This window comes from Somniosus microcephalus, chromosome 9 (assembly GCF_052327205.1).
Source record: "Somniosus microcephalus isolate GS21.2 chromosome 9, FLI_Smic_1.0, whole genome shotgun sequence".
Lineage (NCBI taxonomy): Eukaryota > Metazoa > Chordata > Chondrichthyes > Squaliformes > Somniosidae > Somniosus > Somniosus microcephalus.
Genome location: NC_140995.1, coordinates 161,054,994 through 161,075,383, shown reverse-complemented (window position 1 = coordinate 161,075,383; position 20,390 = coordinate 161,054,994). Strand labels below are relative to the sequence as shown.

The window sequence follows — 20,390 nt, the reverse complement described above, 5'->3', positions numbered from 1 at the left end:
GAGAGAAACAGAGTCAACGGGCCAGAAATTGCTGAATGGGGCTTGCAGCCCCGTTTTTGCACTTACCCCGCGCTCCTGCCGATCAGCTCCAGGGACGCCTGTACTTGCTGAAACAGAAAGAAGAATCCCGGGCAGCGTATGACGTCACGCCACCCAGGAGTGCAGCCAGCGCGAAGCCAGGAGCGTGCAGTGCAAGTGAGACACGCCCCTTGAGGTCTCAGTTTCACTGGACACGCCCCCAATGTTTCTGTCAAGCTGCTAAGCATTTTTACATGCAAAGCAGCAGTTTAAATAGGTTTTTGGAAGTTTTTTGAAGATTTTGGTAACTTTTATAAACTTTTTTAAATGTTTACATTATTTTGAGTAATCTGAAGTAGTTTTAAAGAGAATTAAAGCAATTTAAAGACTTTTAAAAGCCCTAAAAGAATTTTTTTAATTCCATTTATTTATTTAGCAATGTCGTCGTCGTACGTGTCTTCACACTGTTCCCTTTGGGGAACTGTATGAAGTGGTGGAAGGATTTATGGCCATGATTAACGCTCATTCCGTGACCGTAACCATCTTTGAACCAGCCATTAGGGCGGTTAGTCCTATGGCGGGAGGGTTTTACGGGCTCCCACAAGCTATACAAGGAGGGGGGGCCACCCACGGACGCAAATATCCCACTGGATGTCAACCCAGAATTTAGAGCCGGAGCTCCGACTCCACTTGCCGGGACTGTCTGGAGCGGGGTTCGAAACCCTACCCTGAGCTGGCCCAGCGGCGGGGATCCTACCGCTATGACAAAGGCCCAATCCGATTAGCAACGTGAAATGGCAGCATAGGGCTCCAGTCACGGGGAGGGAAAAGGCGCAGGAAACGTATGGGTGTCACCTTTTGTGCGGAGTGGGCCTTTTGCGTAGCAGTAAGCATCCCCGCCGCTGGGCCAGAAGGAGTAGGGTTTTGAACCCCACTCCAGACAGTCCCGGCAAGTGGAGTCGGAGCTCCAACTTTAAATTCTGGGTGGACATCCAGCGGGATACTTGCGTCCGTGGGTGTTGGTGGCCCCCCCCCCCTCAGATGGGTTGTGGGAGCCCGTAAAACCCTCCCGCCATAGGACTAACCACCCTAATGGCTGGTTCAAAGATGGTTACGGTCACGGAATGAGCGTTAATCACGGCCATAAATCCTTCCACCACTTCATACAGTTCCCCAAAGGGAACAGTGTGAGGATACGTATGATGATGACCTCTTGCGCAATGCACCTCCTTGGACCCTCAGTCGCAGATGCGAGGGGGCAAGTCGTGCAATTGTTAAATTTTTCATTTTATTGACATGTCAAATGTTGGCCCAGTAATTCCCTTCCAAATGCGCGAGTACGGTCGGGGTACTTACGCATCTGGCTGGATGAAATGCCGGTTTTCAGCATGCACAGTGCATGTGGGGAAAACCGGCATTTCCTGTCCTCTGAACGAAGGGGTTCAGAGGCAGAACGCGTGCGACTGCACAGGCAGCGCGTGCGCAGTATAATTCGCCGCTTTCATTAATGCTTTCAGTGAGGTCAAGTCATTACAACTTACACATGAAAAAAGCATGGGTACAGTTGCTCCAGAGGCTGCGGAGGAAGATATTTATTATCGTGGAGCTTCTGAAAGTATGTATGTCTGTATATATTCCTTTGCGTGTTATGTATATATTCCTTTACTTATGTGTATGAATGTATTATTTAATTATGACTTTCAGAGAAAGTAACTTATTGGAAAATCATAATTAAAAACATACATTCATACACATTAGTAAAGGAATATAAAACATACATACATATACGTAAAGGAATATATGTGGACATACATACATAACTCATTCTCACATTCCATTCACACAGCCACAATTGCTCCTTCTACCTACCGTTCTGAAAGCCCTTTTTAAAAAAAAAAAAAAAATTTTAACTTTAAAACTTACTTAAAATTTCTTAAAATAACTTCCCTCCCTTTCCCAAACAAAAATATTGCATTTCAGAAGCTCCACGATAAAATATATCTTCCTCCGCAGCCAATGAACAACTTTACACTTGCTTTTTTCAAGTGTAACTTCTAAGGACTTGCCCTCACTGAATCCATCATTGAAATCCACAAAGTTCACTGCGCAAGCGCTGCCTGTGCAGTCGCACGCGCTGTGAATAGACCTCGGGTCTGGAAATGCCGGCGTTCCCCGCGTGCGCTGTTCCTGCTGAACGCCGGCATTTCCAACGGCCAGATGCGTGAGTACCCCGACCGTACTCACGCTTCTGGCCGCGAATTTCTGGCCCAACGTTTCGGGTTGAAACCCTTCTACAGAGCTGAGGAAAAAAAAGGCAGGAAATGAAAAGATTAAAAGGCAGTTTGGGGGCTGGGAAATGGGGGAGGGGATGGAAGAAGAGACGTTAAGAGATATTAAGGGTGAGACGAGACAGTAATAGGACAGGTAAAGAAACAGACAATGGCTCGAGATGAAGTGTGAAATGCGCTGGCAGAGTGAGAGACAGCTGGCATGTGGGAGAGAGAAAGGGAAAAGTCACAAACCAAAAGTGTGGATAAAAAATATAAAAATATAATAGGGGCCGAGGTTATGATCTGAAATTGTTGAACTCGATATTGAGTCCGGAATCGGAAGATGAGGTGCTGTTCCTCGAGTTTACGCTGAGCTTCCGTGGAACAATGCAAGAGGCCGCGGCCGGTGAGGTCTGAGTGGGAATGGAGCGGTGAATTAAAGCGACAGGTGACCGGAAGCTCGGGGTCCCTCTTACGGACTGAACGGAGGTGTTCCGCAAAGCGGTCACCCAATCTGCGTTTGGTCTCCCCAGTTGTTAATTTAACGCTGTCACAAAGTCTTAGTGTAGCCCAGTTTGGCAAAGGGGTCTTAAAACAGATTTTAGGTCCCTCATTAGCATATCTAAGGGGCCCAACACTGGTTTTCGGCGGCTGCCCCCGACACCTGAAAAAATGGCCCGACTCAGTTTTGAGTTGGGCATTTTTCAGGTGTCTCTGGAGCGCAGGCCGTTGGACCCATTTTATGGGCACAATGAGGTCCAATTTGTACCCGATTTCGGTTAAGAGATTGAGATTTCTGTTAAGAAATTGGGTTGAGACTGCTGAAACGTCTTTGAGTCGCACTTTTACAGGCAGCAAAAACTGGAAAGCTGCTACCCATCGCATCAGTTTATTTTATAGATCTGCATAAATAGCTCAGGAAACATTAACTTTAAAAGTAATTTATCTGATAAAGTTAGGTTGGCTAATATTAATTGCTAAGCACCAAGTTTAATATTGAGTCTCTCTATATCTGAAAGATCACTTCTTTCTGATGTTTATTTATCAAATAAAATTCTGTCCCTTATATTTCCCAAGATATGCATTGCAATGCAAAACCCAGATAACGAGTTTTAATGTGAAAGTAATGCTTGCAATGCCTGTGGTGAACTGCATGACACAGAAATCATTCTGAATCAAAATGGTTACATTTTTGAAATTCTAATTCATTTACCTAAAACCTATCATTAATTCCCTTTTCCATAGAACATAAGAACATAAGACGTAGGAGCAGGAGTAGGTCATTTGGCCCCTCGAGCCTGCTCCGCCATTCAATAAGATCATGGCTGATCTGATCTTGGCCTCAACTCCACTTCCCTGCCTGCTCCCCATAACCCTTGACTCCCTTATCTTTCAAAAATCTGTCTATCTCCACCTTAAATATATTCAATGACCCAACCTCCGCAGCTCTCTGGGGAAGAGAATTCCAAAGATTCACCACCCTCTGAGAGAAGAAATTCCTCCTCATTTCCGATTTAAAAGGGTGCCCCCTTATTCTGAAATTATGCCCCCTAGTTCTAGATTCCCCCATGAGGGGAAACATCCTCTCAGCAGCCACCCTGTCAAGCCCCTTCAGAATATGTTTCAATAAGATTCCCTCTCATTCTTCTAAACTCCAATTAGTATAGGCTCAACCTTTTAATTCAATCTTTGACAAAAGAGTTTTTCTGCAAACCTTGGTTCAGGGAATATTTTAACTGTAAACTGCTAAATTTGTGATTTTGTTAGTTGTGTGGTGCAGCCTGGAGTTACAACACCTTTATGAGATAATCCCACCTCGTCAACTTTATTGAAAACATTCGAGATGTGCTTCTTAGAGTATATTACATGTTTCAATTTCTGCTGAATGAAACTAAACAACCCATTCATTTTCTAGGATTTATTCCAAGTTCCATCAGCGGAAGATGCAGGAACTTACCGAGTTGGGCCTTCAGAACTTTTTCAGCCTCTTTCTGGTCCTTGCAGCAGTGGCTGGGATGGAGGATGTTGTCAGCAGGATATCAGACCTCCTGGACCTTTTAAAACCCAGCCTGCTCTCTATTGCCCAACAATCATTGATTTGGAGGGGCTATTTTGCTTTTCTTCTGATGTACGAGGAGAAGAATGTTGACATCAGTTTTCTTGCTGCAAAACTGTCGGTTAACTTTCAGAACGTTGCTAAAGAGTTCTACCTGAAAACCACTGACCAGACCCGAAAAGTGACCCTATGGCCATTGCTTTCAACATATATCGACGCTGTTCAGGAGGTATTCGAGACCAGCTCCTATCTACACCTTTCAGAAGAGAAGTTGTTGAATGAAGGGTTTAGTTTGCTATACCGTGCCTGTAGGGAATCAGAACTAAACACAGCACTGACATTTTTACAGATTGTACTAGCTCGTTTGAGGTGAGTGCACATTCACATTTAATTTTTTACTTATTATGATGAGGCTTTTCCTGAACACTGCTCAAGTTTGCTCTGCATTTTTCTTGTAAGTTTGCAATAACGTCTCTGTAAAGATACAAATGAATGAAATTATCACTGAAGAATTGTTGCCGAGCATCCCATAAACAGACGTGGTGGTGTTCTTCACAAAGTCTTTGGCCTGGAGGACTTTTTTTTTGGCTTGTTGGGCTTGATGAATAGACAATGGCTAAGACTGTTGACTGTTGCATTCAGTTCAGAATCAAATCAGTCCTAAATGGCCGACCCCTTATCCTGAGATTATGCCCTCTAGTTCTAGACTCCCCAGCCAGGGGAAACAACCTCTTGCCATCGATGCTGTAAAGCCCTCTCGGAATCTTAGATGTTTCAATGAGATCACCTCTCATTCTTCTAAACTCCAGAGAGTATAGACCCAATCTACTCAGTCTCTCCTCATTGAACAACCCTCTCATCCCAGGAATCAATCTAGTGAATCTTCGTTGCACCCCCTCTAAGGTAAGTATATCTTTCCTTAGGTACGGAGACCAAAACTAAACAGCACTCTAGGTGTGGTCTCACCAAAACCCTGTACAATTACAGAAAAACGTCCTTGCTCTTGTGCTCCAACCGCCTTGCAAATCAGGCCAACATGCCATTTGCCTTCTTAATTGCTGGCTGTACTTGCACGGTAACTTTCTGTGTTGCATGGTAACTTTCTGTGTTGCATGGTAACTTTCTGTGTTGCATGGTAACTTTCTGTGTTGCACGGTAACTTTCTGTGTTGCATGGTAACTTTCTGTGTTGCACGGTAACTTTCTGTGTTGCACGGTAACTTTCTGTGTTGCACGGTAACTTTCTGTGTTGCATGGTAACTTTCTGTGTTGCATGGTAACTTTCTGTGTTGCACGGTAACTTTCTGTGTTGCACGGTAACTTTCTGTGTTGCACGGTAACTTTCTGTGTTGCATGTTAACTTTCTGTGTGTCGTGTACAAGGACACCCAGGTCCCTTTGAACACCAACATTTAATAGTTCCTCACCATTTAAAAATATTCTGTTTTTCTATTCTTCCTACCAAAGTGAACAACCTCACATTTCCCCTCATTATACTCCATCTGTAACCTTCTTGCTCACTTACTTAACCTGCCTATATCCCTTTGCAGACTCTTTCCTCACAACTTGCTTTCCCACCCAGCTTTGCATTATCAGCAAACTTGGATACATTACAAACGGTCCCTTCATCTAAGTCATTAATATGGCATAGTGGTTAGCGCTGTTGCCTCACAGCGCCAGAGACCCAGGTTCGAATCCGGCCTCGGGCGACTGTCTGTGTGGAGTTTGCACATTCTCCCCGTGTTTGCGTGGGTTTCCTCCGGGTGCTCCGGTTCCCTCCCACAGTCCAAAGATGTGCGGCTTAGGTTGATTGGCTATGATAAATTGACCCTTAGTGTTAGGGGGATTAAATACGTGGGGTTACAAGGATAGGGTGGGATATGTGTTGGTGTAGGGGTTACGGGGATCGGGTGGGATATGTGTCGGTGCAGGCTCGATGGGCCGAAATGGCCTCTATCTGCACTGTGGGGTTTCTGTGATTCTGTGATTGCAAATAACTGAAGCCCCAGCACTGATCTTTGCAGCTCCCCACTAGTAACAGCCTGCCAACCTGAAAATGACCCATTTATCCCCACTCTCTGTTTTCTGTCCTTTAACCAACACTCAATCCATGCTAATATATTACCCCCAACCCCATGAGCCCTTACCTTGTGCATCAACCTTTCATGTGGCACCTTATCGAATTCCTTTTGAAAATCCAAATATACTCTATCCACAGGTTCCCCTTTATTTATCGGGCTAGCTACATCCTCATAAAAAACTCCAGTAGATTTGTCAAACATGAATTCCCTTTCATAAAAGTGTGTTGACTCGGCCTAATCATAATGGCCCAGAAATTCGGGTCGAGGGCTTCCCGCGGGTGTAAGCCCCCGACCTGCACTTACCTTGCGCGCCGGCCGTTGAGCTGTGGGCCCCCGTGGAATTCCGATCCTGGGCCTGCTCCAACTGCCGGGCGCAGTGCTTGCATATCCCAGGGGCGCCGTTAGTTCGATGCGTCCCCTGGGATCACGTGGGCCATGGGGAGCCAATCGGAGCAGGGAATGCTTCATTCATAAGTTTGACAGGAAGGGCTGTCAAACTTATAAATACTACAAGCCCCAAAACATCACTAAATCTTCAAATACATTTTTAAAAAACATCACATTTTTTAAATAAACTATAAATTACATGAAATAACTCTTTTAAACAATTTAAATTTTTGAAAAAAATAATTTTATTTTCTAACGGGGCTAAAAATAAACTTACCTTTCTTTAAAGTATTTAAAAATAATAAACCTGTGGAAAAAATGTTTTAATTTTAATTAATTCACCACTTACCTTGTAAAAAGCAGGCCTTGCGACTGCTTTTTACATGTCTAACTTCTGGAGACTTACCCTCCCGGGAAAACCTGCAAAAAAAACGTAAGTTCAATGTGCACGCGCAGCCTCTCCTGCGTACGCATTCGAACTCTGAACCCCTTCTTTCAGGGGAACGGAAGTGCCGGTTTCCCGCGCATGCAAGAAACCAGCACTTCCATTGGGCTTACGGGTGAGTACCCCGTGCGTACTCACCCGTGGAGACCCGAATTTCTGGGCCATTATGATTTTTGAAGTGCGTTGTTACCACTTCCTTAATAATCGATTCCAGCATTTTCCTGATGTCAGGCTAACTGGCCCGTAGTTCCTTGTTTTCTCTCGCCCTCCTTTCTTGAATAGCGGTGTTATATTTGCTACCTTCCAATCCAAAGGACCTAGGGAATTTTGGAAGAGCAAAACCAATGCATCCACTATCTCTGCAGCCACCTCTTCTAGGACCCTAGGATATAGGTGATCAGGTCCAGGGGATTTGATGGCTTTTAGTCCCATTAATTTCTGCAGCATTTTTTCTTTACTAATATTAATCACTTTTAAGTTCCTCACTCCCAGAAGACCTTTGGCTCCCCACTATTTCTGGTATGCTTTTTATGTCTTCTACTGTGAAGACAGATACAAAATATTTGTTTACCGTCTCTGCCATTTCCTTATTCCCCATTATAATTACTCCTGTCTCAGCCTCTAAGGGACGCATGTTTACTTTTGCTACTCTCTTCCTTTTTACATACTTGTAGAAGCTCTTGCAATCTGTTTTTATATTTCTTGCTAGTTTTCTCTCATTCTATTTTCTCCCACTTTATAAATATTTTGGTCATTCTTTGCTGGTTTCTAAAACTCCCAATCCTCAGGCTTACCACTGTTCTTGGCAACATTATAAGCCTCTTCTTTTAATCTAATACTATCCCTAACTTCTTTTGTTAGCCACGGATGGGTCACTTTTCCCCGTGGAGTTTTTATTTCTCAATGGAATGTATATTTGTTGTGAATTGTGAACTGTTTCTTTAAATGTTGGTAGAGGCATAAATATTGGCCAGCACACTGGTAGACACACGCTGCTCTTTGAATAGTGCCATGGATTTTTTATATCCACCTGAGCCAGCAGACGGGGGTTTTACTATAACTTCTCATCCAAAAGATGGCACCTTCGGCATAGAACTTTCTAGATTATGTGCTCAAGTCCTGGAGTGGGGCTTGAACCCATGACCTTCTAACTCAGATGAAAGTGCTACTTTTTTTTTACAAATTGCAATAACCTTAGTTTAATTGCAATGTCTGAATATATAATGGCATCTTTCTTTGAGAATATATTTGCCAATGATGGTATAATGAGGAGTGGGGCTGGAGTGAGACGTGAAGCCATCAGTAAAGTATTTGATATCTAAAAAGATATCCAGTAGCAATAGAGTAGTGGGTGGATTAAATTCAAATGGTCGTCAGAAACTGAATATAATTGATACAGGTTGAATACACATACCTTCATAATTGGAAGTGAAGCATTTTGGACTTTATTGTGAAATTCCTGATATAGTGATTGATAAAATTAAAACCTGTAAGATTCAGCAGCCAATGTCAGGCTTTTATTGAAGGGTGTGCTATAACTGAGAGGCTTGGTGTCAAGGTCGGATGCGTTACAATTATCGATCTTCTAGTGAGGGAAGGTGTGTTAAAATGGAGTGCCTGAAGGAGGAAGAATGGTTTGCAGAATGGATCAAACTATGTGTAAGTAAGCAGATCTTTTCTGAATGAAAATGACAGAATGAAGGAAAGGTTTTTGTATCCTAAATGCTGTAAGCCCCGTGCTGTGAACCGTTGAATGCTGTGATGTGTGCTGTTTAGAGCTCTGAATCGCTATCTGAATACTTACTGCAGTTGAGGGTGTCTGATCTCTCCAGTTACAGAATTGGCCACGTGTGCTGTAAATCCAAACGTTATTTGAGGACATTATTTGACACTTCAGGTGCCTTTTAATAGTTGGCCAGCGAACATTGTTTAAAATGAGGAATCATGAAAAGGCAAAGCCTGTAATATAGGACACCATCATGAATTTAAAAAAAACATGAGAAGACTAGAAAAAGTTGAAAATATTTTCACTCCGTTTGGACTGACTAACTTCTACTCGTGGCATCTCCAGTAATATCTTATGTATTTCCTATTTACGACATTCACTGAAGACGATTGCCTCCTTTATTTCTGTGTTAACCCTGTAATAGGAAGCTCTGGCTTCCAATACTTTGTTTTCTGGTACCAAAATCGCACTAACTGTTGAGAGTTTCCACTTCTATTCAGTGGTGTGTTATTGCGTGATGACTGCTAAATCAGACTCCAAATTGTAATGGAATTGGATGTAGCTTGTGCCGCAGTGACATTTAGACTTTAACACTAATTATGAAAAGAATGTATTTCCAGTTTTCAGAATATCAGTCAGTCTGTGGTAACTGAGACTGGTTAAAGTTGAAAATTAATATTTTGTTGTACATGATGAAGAATTAAAATAATAAGTAAAACCTGCTCAGTCAGTTGGTGTTGTTTTCTAGAAGAGCTGTTTCAAGTTACCACAATACTCGGTTAAATTCAATTCTTGATGTCTAGCTATAGCTTTCAGTAGTACTCCAGAGGTGATTTTGAGCTCCAGCAGTTCTTTGTACGAATATTTTTTTTTAAAGTGTCTGAATTCATGCCTATCTCGATTGTGATCTTTTTAATGTGTGAATATTGTTATGGTTAATGACATGAATCTTGTCATTCATGTGGAAATGACTTATGAAATGATACTGGGCGGCCTGCTGGTGGCGCTGTCCAGGGAGAGTATAAATACTTGGGCATGGGCCCAGCTTGCGCAGGACATTCTTTAACAGGAACTAGTGAAGGACACAACTAGATCTCCATGTTGAAAAACAGTTGATTAAAGCCTTGTTTAATACTTAGACCAAGTGCCTAGTAGTTTTCTAACGTCAGTTAAATTCTTGTTCTGTGGACTAACCATGTGTTTATCTGCCCTAGTCCTCAATGTATTTTTATCTGCTCAGGCAAGCTTATGTGATGAAGGGTCATCGACCTGAAACGTTAACTCTGTTTCTCTCTCTGCACAGATACTGCCTGAGCTGCTGAGTGTTTTCAGCATTTTCTGTTTTTATTTCGGATTTCCAGCATCCGCAGCATTTTGCTTTTGTACTTGGTGTAGTTATTTCTGTCTTTGGTGAAAACAGGTGAAACTGTGTTTAGGCTGGTGTTTATATAACTTATTTTTTTTATCTTCCATAACTTTTTTTTTGTAGAAAATAGGGATAAATAAACTCCTTCCAAAATCTTCCTGAAGAGGTTGTGACATTTTACAATAAAATATTGGAAATTGAAGTGAATGTAAAGTGGAGAAATCCTTCAGTTAAACTCCATTTTTAATCTCAGGGGACCAATTACATCGAAATCTGTGTGTTAAGCGAGATGTATGTGAATGAGAAGTGTTGTGTAATTATTTTTATAGTGCCTGAAATGCAAGCTTTGCAGGAAAACAAAAAAAAGGGATAGATCAGCTTCCACATGAAGCTAGTTACAAAATGACTCTACCTGTCAGCTTCTGATGGAGCCAGTTGTAATCCTTTGTAGAAAGCCCACATGTGGAGTTCAGGAAAGGGCCATAGGTGTGTGTTACAGGGTAAGGTATCACAAACTGAAGTGCACAAGGACTAAAGGTTGAGAGCAAAGTAAAGTTTAAGATTGTATTTTGACTTGTTGCCTGCATTACTACTGGGTGTTTTTGTTTTTTCTTATTATTTATTTTACATCTTGTTGTCCAATCCTTGCCCTCCCTCCACTTACATACAAAATAAAAGAAAATGCTTTACTCTCGCGGCTCACTCTATACGCTCCCCTCCAGCTTGGAGTGCGCACAGAGGGACACAGTGCCGCTTTCGTGCTCCTTTTAGGGGGGAGATCCTTGATTTTCATCAGCCTGCTGAGATACATTATTGGTTGATTTACGTATTGTTCTGTTTCTTTGTGTATCTTTGATTTACCAGTTCGCCACTCCACCCCCCCCCCCCCCCCACCCCAATCACACAAGAAATAAAGGTGTTGCTGAAGTAGTACCGAAACATAAGGGCTAGAAGATTCCTAGCTGGAATCTTGGTGTGTTCTGAGTTAGATGACCTTAGCTAGGCCAGCATGTGGGGAGCTACAATGAATCTCCTTCAACATGATGACTGGGCAGTGCAGATGCCAGTGGAACTGAGCAAGAGTTGATGCTTTTAGGAAATGAGAGAATATTTGGGAGAAAAAGTTTTAAAAGAAATAAGACCCTGAATACAGCCTGGGCGAAATGAATTTTTATCCTGCAAAACATTTTCGATGTTTGTGCTTTAGGGATCCGTTCATTTTTCTTTTGAGTCTGACTGGATTGCACTTTGAGCTTGAACTGTTCTTAAATGCCCACAACTTCGCATCAAATTGATCTTGCAGACAAATGGCCTCTGTTTCAGATATCTACTGCGGGTTCTAGATGGTTTTTGGCATCCATGTTCCACCGCTGATCTTGTTGCCTATGGTAAGCACCTATGGAACTCTGCTCTTGAATATGTTGGCGAATCGCCAAACCCAATCTCTAACGAGTCTGACACTGCGCACTGTCGTCCTTCAGTGGCACAGTGAAAGTCTCGTTAGCCTCAATCTTTCCCAAGGTAGTTTCTTCATTTCTTTTCCAAAGTGCAAATACCAAGTATCAGCCTGCACTTTCCAGTTGGTGTCTGCACTGGTGGAAGTGAGGAGGGTGGCCACTTCCTTGTTGCCCGCCTTTGAGATGCCCCCTGGACTCCAGCCAGTTTTCCGGCTCCGTGGTGGTTACCATACCCGAGGCAGGCTCCCTAGCCTCCGCTGTGAGAATCATGCTAGTCTAGGAGCAAAAATGTGCAGCTGCTGCAGCAAAATGTGGCCAATGCGCTGTCTGCCAAAATTTAACAAAAAATTGAAGAGAATCTTCCTCTTACCCGATGGAGCCTGTGCAAGGCTGTGTTCTTGGAGCACATGCACAGGCCCCTCTTCCAGGTCAGCCCAGGCGACCCCTCCCCTGACTTGGGAATGGTGGGCCCTAACTGGGGCCCCTGCGTCGAGTGTTCTTGCAGTATGAATGGTAGAATATACAGCGGAGGCTGTGCCTCCTTCATTTGCATTTCTTTAGCATGCGCCCACTTATGTATTGGTTGGCACATCTTTCAGATCACACTGGCCCGGAGAAAGCAGCTAGTGAAGCCTAGCCCACCACCTCTTACCTTTAGTTCTTCATCTATTGATGGTCTTGGCCTCAGTGCCGTCTCTGCGCTCCAAATGGAATGTACACATGGACTTGGTCTTTACTTGCTCCTATAATCTTCAAGCTTTTAAAACTCAAATTTGCCAGCGCCGAATCATTATTTCCTGATTTATCTAGCCTTTTATTTTAGACTTTTCAATCTTGGGCGTCTTTCACCTTATTTTCCCCCTCAGAACACTGAATAACACCTATGAGACCGTGGTCTTTGCAAGTAGAGAAGGGTTCCAGTTCCCAGCATTGTCACTTCTTGCCTTTGTGAGTGCAAAGATTCATGTTGGAACTTCAATACAAAAGATAGTTTTTTTTAAAACTCCAGAGCTATGAATAATTTGTTTCAGAACAAAGACCAGTATATAGCTCTTAAGAAGTCAATATAGTGAAATTCCCAGTGTCCTGGGCCAATTGACTGGTGCATTTACATTTAAAAGTAAATAAATCAAATAAGCCTAAATTTGCAAAAATGAGGCAAGATAAAGGAGCAAGATCGTTGCAGAGTTGTTGCACGTGGGAAGTGAGTAAAGGAGCAGGTGACTCTAGGGGTAAGTGCTATTATGTAACTGGGGGGAAAAAACATTTTCCCCTCAGTCAATCTCAAAATTACAATTGAAAAGCTCCTGTTAGTTCTGCATTTTCTCACACAGTAAAACAAACATGCTTTTGTGATGTCAGCTGTGGAGAATCCCCATGGAGTATATTCTGTGTTGTCACCAAGTTATTGAGTGTCTTGATACCAGCACTATAGACTGTACATAGGGAAATAACTAGCACTATAGACTGTACATAGGGAAATAACCAGCACTATAGACTGTACATAGGGAAATAACCAGCACTATAGACTGTACATAGGGAAATAACTAGCACTATAGACTGTACATAGGGAAATAACCAGCACTATAGACTGTACATAGGGAAATAACCAGCACTATAGACTGTACATAGGGAAATAACCAGCACTATAGACTGTACATAGGGAAATAACCAGCACTATAGACTGTACATAGGGAAATAACCAGCACTATAGACTGTACATAGGGAAATAACCAGCACTATAGACTGTACATAGGGAAATAACCAGCACTATAGACTGTACATAGGGAAATAACCAGCACTATAGACTGTACATAGGGAAATAACCAGCACTATAGACTGTACATAGGGAAATAACCAGCACTATAGACTGTACATAGGGAAATAACCAGCACTATAGACTGTACATAGGGAAATAACCAGCACTATAGACTGTACATAGGGAAATAACCAGCACTATAGACTGTACGTAGGGAAATAATTGCACTTAAGCCAACGTGTTGTAATGTTGTTTGATATCCTTAATTGATCATTTCAGCTTGATCTCTCCAGTGACACATCTATGAACGCCTTATACTTCACCCAAGTATTATAAGGGTGAAATGTTCAATGATGTTGCTGGCTTTTTGCTGTTCAGGTGCACAGATACAGTATATACCACTAGTGCAGCTACAATAGCGTGTTTATTTGGTGTAGAGAGAGAAAGAGAGCTTCCCTCTAAGTTTGCTCCATTTTAAATGAAGGCTGTTAGCAAAATGTAAGCCATGATTCATCTCCAGAATCTTAAAGGACTTCTCTTATAGTGTGCACATCTCTGGTCACACAATGGGAAATTTATGTTCGTTATTCTCCCCTGATGCGCAGTTTAATCTATATCGAGAGATTGAGTAGACTAGGCCCATATTCTCTAGAGTTTAGAACAATGAGAGGTGATCTCATTGAAACATACAAAATTCTTACAGGACTTGACAGGGTCGATGCAGGGAGGATGTTTCCCCTGGCTGGGGAGTCTAGGACTAGGGGTCACAGTCTCAGAATAAGGGGTCGGCCATTTAGGACTAAGATGAGGAGAAATTTCTTCACTCAGAGGGTGGTGAATCTTTGGAATTCTCTACCCCAGAGGGCTGTGGAGGCTCAGTCTTTGAGTATATTCAAGACAGAGATCAATAGACTTTTGAATATTAAGGGAATCAAGGGATATGGGGATAGTGCAGGAAAGTGGAGATGAGGTAGAAGCTCAGCCATGATCTTATTGAATGGCGGAGCAGGCTCGAGGGGCCGAATGGCCTACTCCTGCTCCTATTTTTAATGTTCTTATGTAGCGTCATCCGAACTCCAATGTAATACCAGACTATTCTGCTATATTTTGAACTTGTATATCAGCTCCTGCTTTTTATTTCCTAGCACCGAGCTATTGTCAAATAAAGGAGATTAGTGCCATGTTTAAGTGTACAAGTAGTATGCTTCCCAGTGTCAGTCGCTAACAATTATAAAATGACTTCCAAAAGAGAGTGCATTTGTAATGGCCACATATTAAGAAGATATACTCATTTAGTGAAGGGCTTCACTTCCAAAAAAACAAAAAAATCAATTGGTGAGTTCTGTAGCATCAACAGTTTTAATAACTTACGAATTTTTCTTCCTGTTCCTTCCATGGCCTTCGTACACTAGGAGAGTGATAGTTATCACAGTGATGTTTTAAATCAGGAGTCGACAAGAAACTTGCAGACGTTTTTCAAAAATCTACCCATTGCTTTGTTCTCAACAAATCGGCAGTAAATAAAATGCACTCAATGTGATTTTGAATTTACAAGTAATTCCTACCTGAAGTCAACCAGTGCCTTGCCCTGGATCCAATTAATTTAGTAAGCTTTCATCACGGTGATACTGATCAGTGCAGTGCCCAATGAGACTTCCAGTTTTAGTAGCATCACTGTAATTATCTTACCCCTTCAAAGCATCTATAAAATATCCTCACGTTTAAGTTGAATTTATCTGAAATTATTAAGAAAATTAGAGCAATTTCATCCTTCACACCATTTACTCTCTGAGGATGGGACTTTCCCCCATGGAGCAGGCTGCAGCGGGAGTTTCGCAGTATTGCAAATTAATGGTTCGTATCATAAAAATTCAGGTTTTTCGCTCTCTTTCCCGCCACCCCCCACTCCCCTTCCCACTATGAAAAGTAAGATATTGTGTGTGAGTATGATTTCTTGCCAGTGGCTAAGAGGTAGATGATTTAGATCACATTCTACTGCTTGATGAGCAGTGTCCTCCAGGTCAGACTTAAGCCTGTGTCCCCACATTTCTCATTACTCTTGAGCTAAATAGGGGCTGATTGTATCTAAATTGCTTAGCACAGGGGCCACAGATGAGCGCAGCGAGCAGGCTTCGACCTGCTATTCAGTCTGGGGGTAACCCCAGTGTGCAACTGCAGCATTAGCACACTTGAAGTTTTTTTAAAAAAAGGACTGTTAACGCTCTTGGCAAAAATATAAATGTGAAAAAAAAATCTCTTGATGCTTTGATAGAGAAAGTGGAATGTGGGAACTGGTAGGGTAATGGCACTTATCAGCTTTGGATGGATTAGAGCCTTATTGTCATCCTCACTGCATAGAATTTAAACAATCAAAATAGCACTTCACCACTTTGAAGTTTTAAGCGGTGGTGAGTAGACTGTGCTGCCTCCTACTGGCAGGTTGCATTGTAGCTTAGTCTTTCAAATGGAGAAAGAAATCTGGCAAGATCCTTCTTTACCGACTTGTTGGGGCCTTCAGTTGAGCCACTGCAGCTCTTTGCCAAACCATGATGATGGATCAGTGCCGCTCTTTATGTCTGTTGCTTGCCTTCTCTCCTCCTCCCCACTAATAGAACGTGTGCATCACTGAAACCTCAATTTTTAATAATCTGTATTTCAAATGGAAAATAGCAACAAGAAAAGTAGCTTTCTCTGTGATTCACTTTTTTTTTTGATAGGCTGTTGTTAGTTTTAAATACAGAGTATACACAGGCAAAACATAAAGTGCAATTAGTTTTAATTAGAAAAGCTTTCACTTAAATAAAAGAGCATCATAAATTAAACACAGGGTGTGTTCACTTAAACTCTGACCAATAGCACAATATATTCATACAAAATCTTTTACTACTATTTCTAAAATATTTGAGGGAGATGTTGCCAGTCATCTGCGTTACAAAGGCCGATGGTGAGGAGTTCACTCGCATTGGCGATACTGCAGGTTCATCGTGGAAGCTTCATGGCTCCATCAAGCCTATCAAATCCAGTCAAGCTGCAGCGATATCACAAATTAAAAGCGGTTGTCACAGGAAACTAAATGGTTAAAAATCTAACTTGCAAATAAGAAGGTTAATGTCTCATTTAAATTGTAGCTCGTTAGTTTTGTTTGCATGATAATGTAATTATACATTGATATTTAAAGGAGCAATTTAAAGTACATTAAAAAAAATTCTGCTCAGCAGGCTTTGGACAATCTGTTTACCTATTTGTCATTTTATTTTTAAAGGAAGAGCTTGCATTTCCATAGCGCCTTTCACCACCTCAGGATGTCCCAAAGTGCTTTACAGCCAGTGAAGTACTTTTGAAGAGTAGTCACTGTTGTAATGTAGGAAACGTGGCAGCTAATTTGCGCACAGCAAACTCCTACAAACAGCAATGTAATAGTGACCTGATCATCTGTTTTAGGGATGCTGGCTGAGGGGTAAATATTGGCCAGGACACGGGGGCGAACTCCCCTGCTCTTCTTCAAAATGGTGTCGTGGGATCTTTTGTATCCACCTGAGAGGGCAGACGGTAGACATTTTATTTTTAAAAAGTAGTTTTTAATTTTAGGGTAGCTGAACCTCTGAGCAATCACAGCTATCTGTGAACATCTAACCTACGCAGTTCACAGGTGTCGCAGTGTAAAAATACTTCCGTCACTCCTGTGTGCTTCAGCTAACTAGTGCTTGTACCTTTTTTTCGGACTGTCTTGTGAAATAACTCCAGTTTTATTCGCTAGTGCGCGGGTTTGTTATTGTGAAGTTCACAAGTTGCTTGTAATTTTTGGTTGCTGACTGTAAAGTTAGGAGCAGCTATTAACACTGCTCAGAAAGCGAATCTTTAAGCCTCTGTTCTGTATGAGTTGTGCTTTATTTTGTTCTCCATTGTGTCTGGTCCCAGGTCAGCTGGTGGTCCTTATTTGCGAAGTTCTGGAATACGCCTGCATGAATTTTACTGTATTGGCTGATAAGATGTTAGTGTAACAATGCAGAATTTACAAGTTTTGCATAGTTTATATAGGAACAAATGGGTTTTAGTTACTTGCTTTTTTGGAAACGTGATATAAATCTGTGACTTGGAGTACTAATAACCTTCAATGCCAATTTCAGCACTTGGTGGGGTTGGGTGGGGGGTTTGGTGGGGTGGCAGGGAGAGATTTATGGCCCCAGGCCTCAGTAAAATGTTTCCATAACATCAAGCCGGAGAATCAGGGAAAGAAAAGTTGTGTTTTTTCACAATGCAGTGACATGCTCTTTAAAATTACCTATAAAAACAGCATTGACTGTATTTACTGCTGAATAAATCTGGCATAAACCTCCTAGAAATGGCTTGATTTGTATCCCATACTGCTTTCCCCCCTCCAAAAACAGACATCTTATTGTTTGATAATCTTGTATGTTTCCTGCTTTGGGAGCAGATATTCTGTAAATGGTGGGGTGAATTTTCACTTTTGTCATAGGGTGGCAGCGGATCGGCCGCCCGATTTACACATCATCCATTTTACACACCGTCCAATGTACACACCGTCCATTTTACTCACCGTCCAATTTTCACACCGTCCATTTTACACACCGTCCATTTTACTCACCGTCCATTTTACTCACCGCCCATTTTACACACTGTCCATTTTACTCACCGTCCATTTTACTCACCGTCCATTTTACTCACCGCCCATTTTACTCACCGTCTATTTTACTCACCGTCCAATTTACTTCTCGTCCATTTCACTCCCCGTCCATTTCACTCACCGTCCATTTTACTCCCCGCCCATATTACACCCCGCCCATTTTACACCCCGCCCATTTTACTCACCGTCCATTTTACACAATGTCCATTTTACACACCGCCCAGTTTACTCACCGCCCATTTTACGACCCGCCCATTTTACGACCCGCCCATTTTACGACCAGCCCAATTTGCACACCGCCCATTTTACACACCGCCCATTTTACTCACCGCCCATTTTACTCACCGCCCATTTTACTCACCGCCCATTTTACTCACCGCCCATTTTACGACCCGCCCATTTTACGACCCGCCCAATTTGCACACCGCCCAACTTGCACACCGCCCAACTTGCACACCGCCCATTTTACTCACCGCCCATTTTACTCACCGCCCATTTTACTCACCGCCCATTTTACGACCAGCCCAATTTGCACACCGCCCAATTTGCACACCGCCCATTTTACTCACCGCCCATTTTACTCACCGCCCATTTTACACTCCGCCAATTTTACTCCCCGTCCATTTTACTCACCGCCCATTTTACTCACCGCCCATTTTACTCACGGTATATTTTACTCACCGTCCATTTTACACACCGTCCATTTTACACACCGCCCAATTTACTCGCCGCCCATTTTACTCGTTGCCCATTTTACTAGCTGTCCATTTTAATCGCCGCCCATTTTACACAGCGTCCATTTTACTCTGCGCTATTTGCTTGCCGCGCATTTTACTCACTGTCCATTTTGCAAACCGTCCATTTTACTCCCCGTCCATTTTACACACCGTCCATCTCACTCCCTGTCCATTTTATCACTGTCCATTTTACACACCGTCCATTTTACTCACCATCCATTTCACTCCCCGTCCATTTCACTCCCCGTCCATTTCACTCCCCGTCCATTTCACTCCCCGTCCATTTCACTCCCCGTCCATTTTACACACCGTCCATTTTACACACCGTCCATTTTACACACCGTCCATTTTACTCACCGCCCATTTCATCTCCGCCCATTTCATCTCCGCCCATTTTACGCACCGCCCATTTTACACACCGCCCATTTTAAACCGCCCATTTTACTCGCCGCCAATTTTACTCGCCGTCCATTTTACTCCCCCGTCCATTTTACACATCGACCAATTTACTCGCCGCCCATTTTACACACCGCCCATTTACACACCGTCCATTTTACTCACCGTCCATTTGACACGCCGTCCATTTTACACGCCGCCCATTTTACACACCGCCCATTTTTCTCACCGCCGTATTTACACACCGTCCATTTTACTCACCGTCCATTTCACTCCCCGTCCATTTCACTCCCCGTCCATTTCACTCCCCGTCCATTTTACACACCGTCCATTTTACTCACCGCCCATTTCATCTCCGCCCATTTTACATACCGCCCATTTTAAACACCGTCCATTTTACTCGCTGCCAATTTTACTCGCCGTCCATTTTACTCCCCCGTCTATTTTACACACCGTCCATTTTACTCACCGCCCATTTCATCTCCGCCCATTTTACGCACCGCCCATTTTACACACCGCCCATTTTAAACACCGTCCATTTTACTCGCCGCCAATTTTACTCCCCCGTCCATGTTACACATCGACCAATTTACTCGCCGCCCATTTTACACACCGCCCATTTTACACACCGTCCATTTTACTCACAGTCCATTTGACACACCGTCCATTTTACACACCGCCCATTTTTCTCACCGCCGTATTTACACACCGTCCATTTTACTCACCGTCCATTTTACAGACCGTCCATTTTACTCACCGTCCATTTTACACGCCGCCCAATTTACACGCCGCCCAATTTACACGCCGTCCATTTTACTCACCGTCCATTTTACTCACCGTCCATTTTACACACCGTCCATTTTACTCACCGCCCATTTTACTCACCGCCCATTTTACTCACCGCCCAATTTACACTCCGCCCATTTTATACACCGCCGAATTTACTCACCGTCCATTTTACACATCGACCAATTTACTCGCCGCCCATTTTACACACCGCCCATTTTACTCTCCGTCCATTTTACTCTCCGTCCATTTTATATAACCGT

At 42.8% G+C, this 20,390-nt stretch overlaps 1 protein-coding gene across 1 annotated transcript in view; it reads left to right on the top strand.

Moving 5' to 3' along the window:
• Positions 1 to 20,390, top strand: part of mms22l (MMS22-like, DNA repair protein) — a 313,635-nt gene that overhangs the window by 100,746 nt on the left and 192,499 nt on the right. The window contains exon 14 of the mRNA XM_085997428.1: positions 4,204 to 4,713. Coding sequence (XP_085853554.1) covers positions 4,204 to 4,713 — 510 coding nt within the window. The remainder of the gene's footprint in view (positions 1 to 4,203; positions 4,714 to 20,390) is intronic.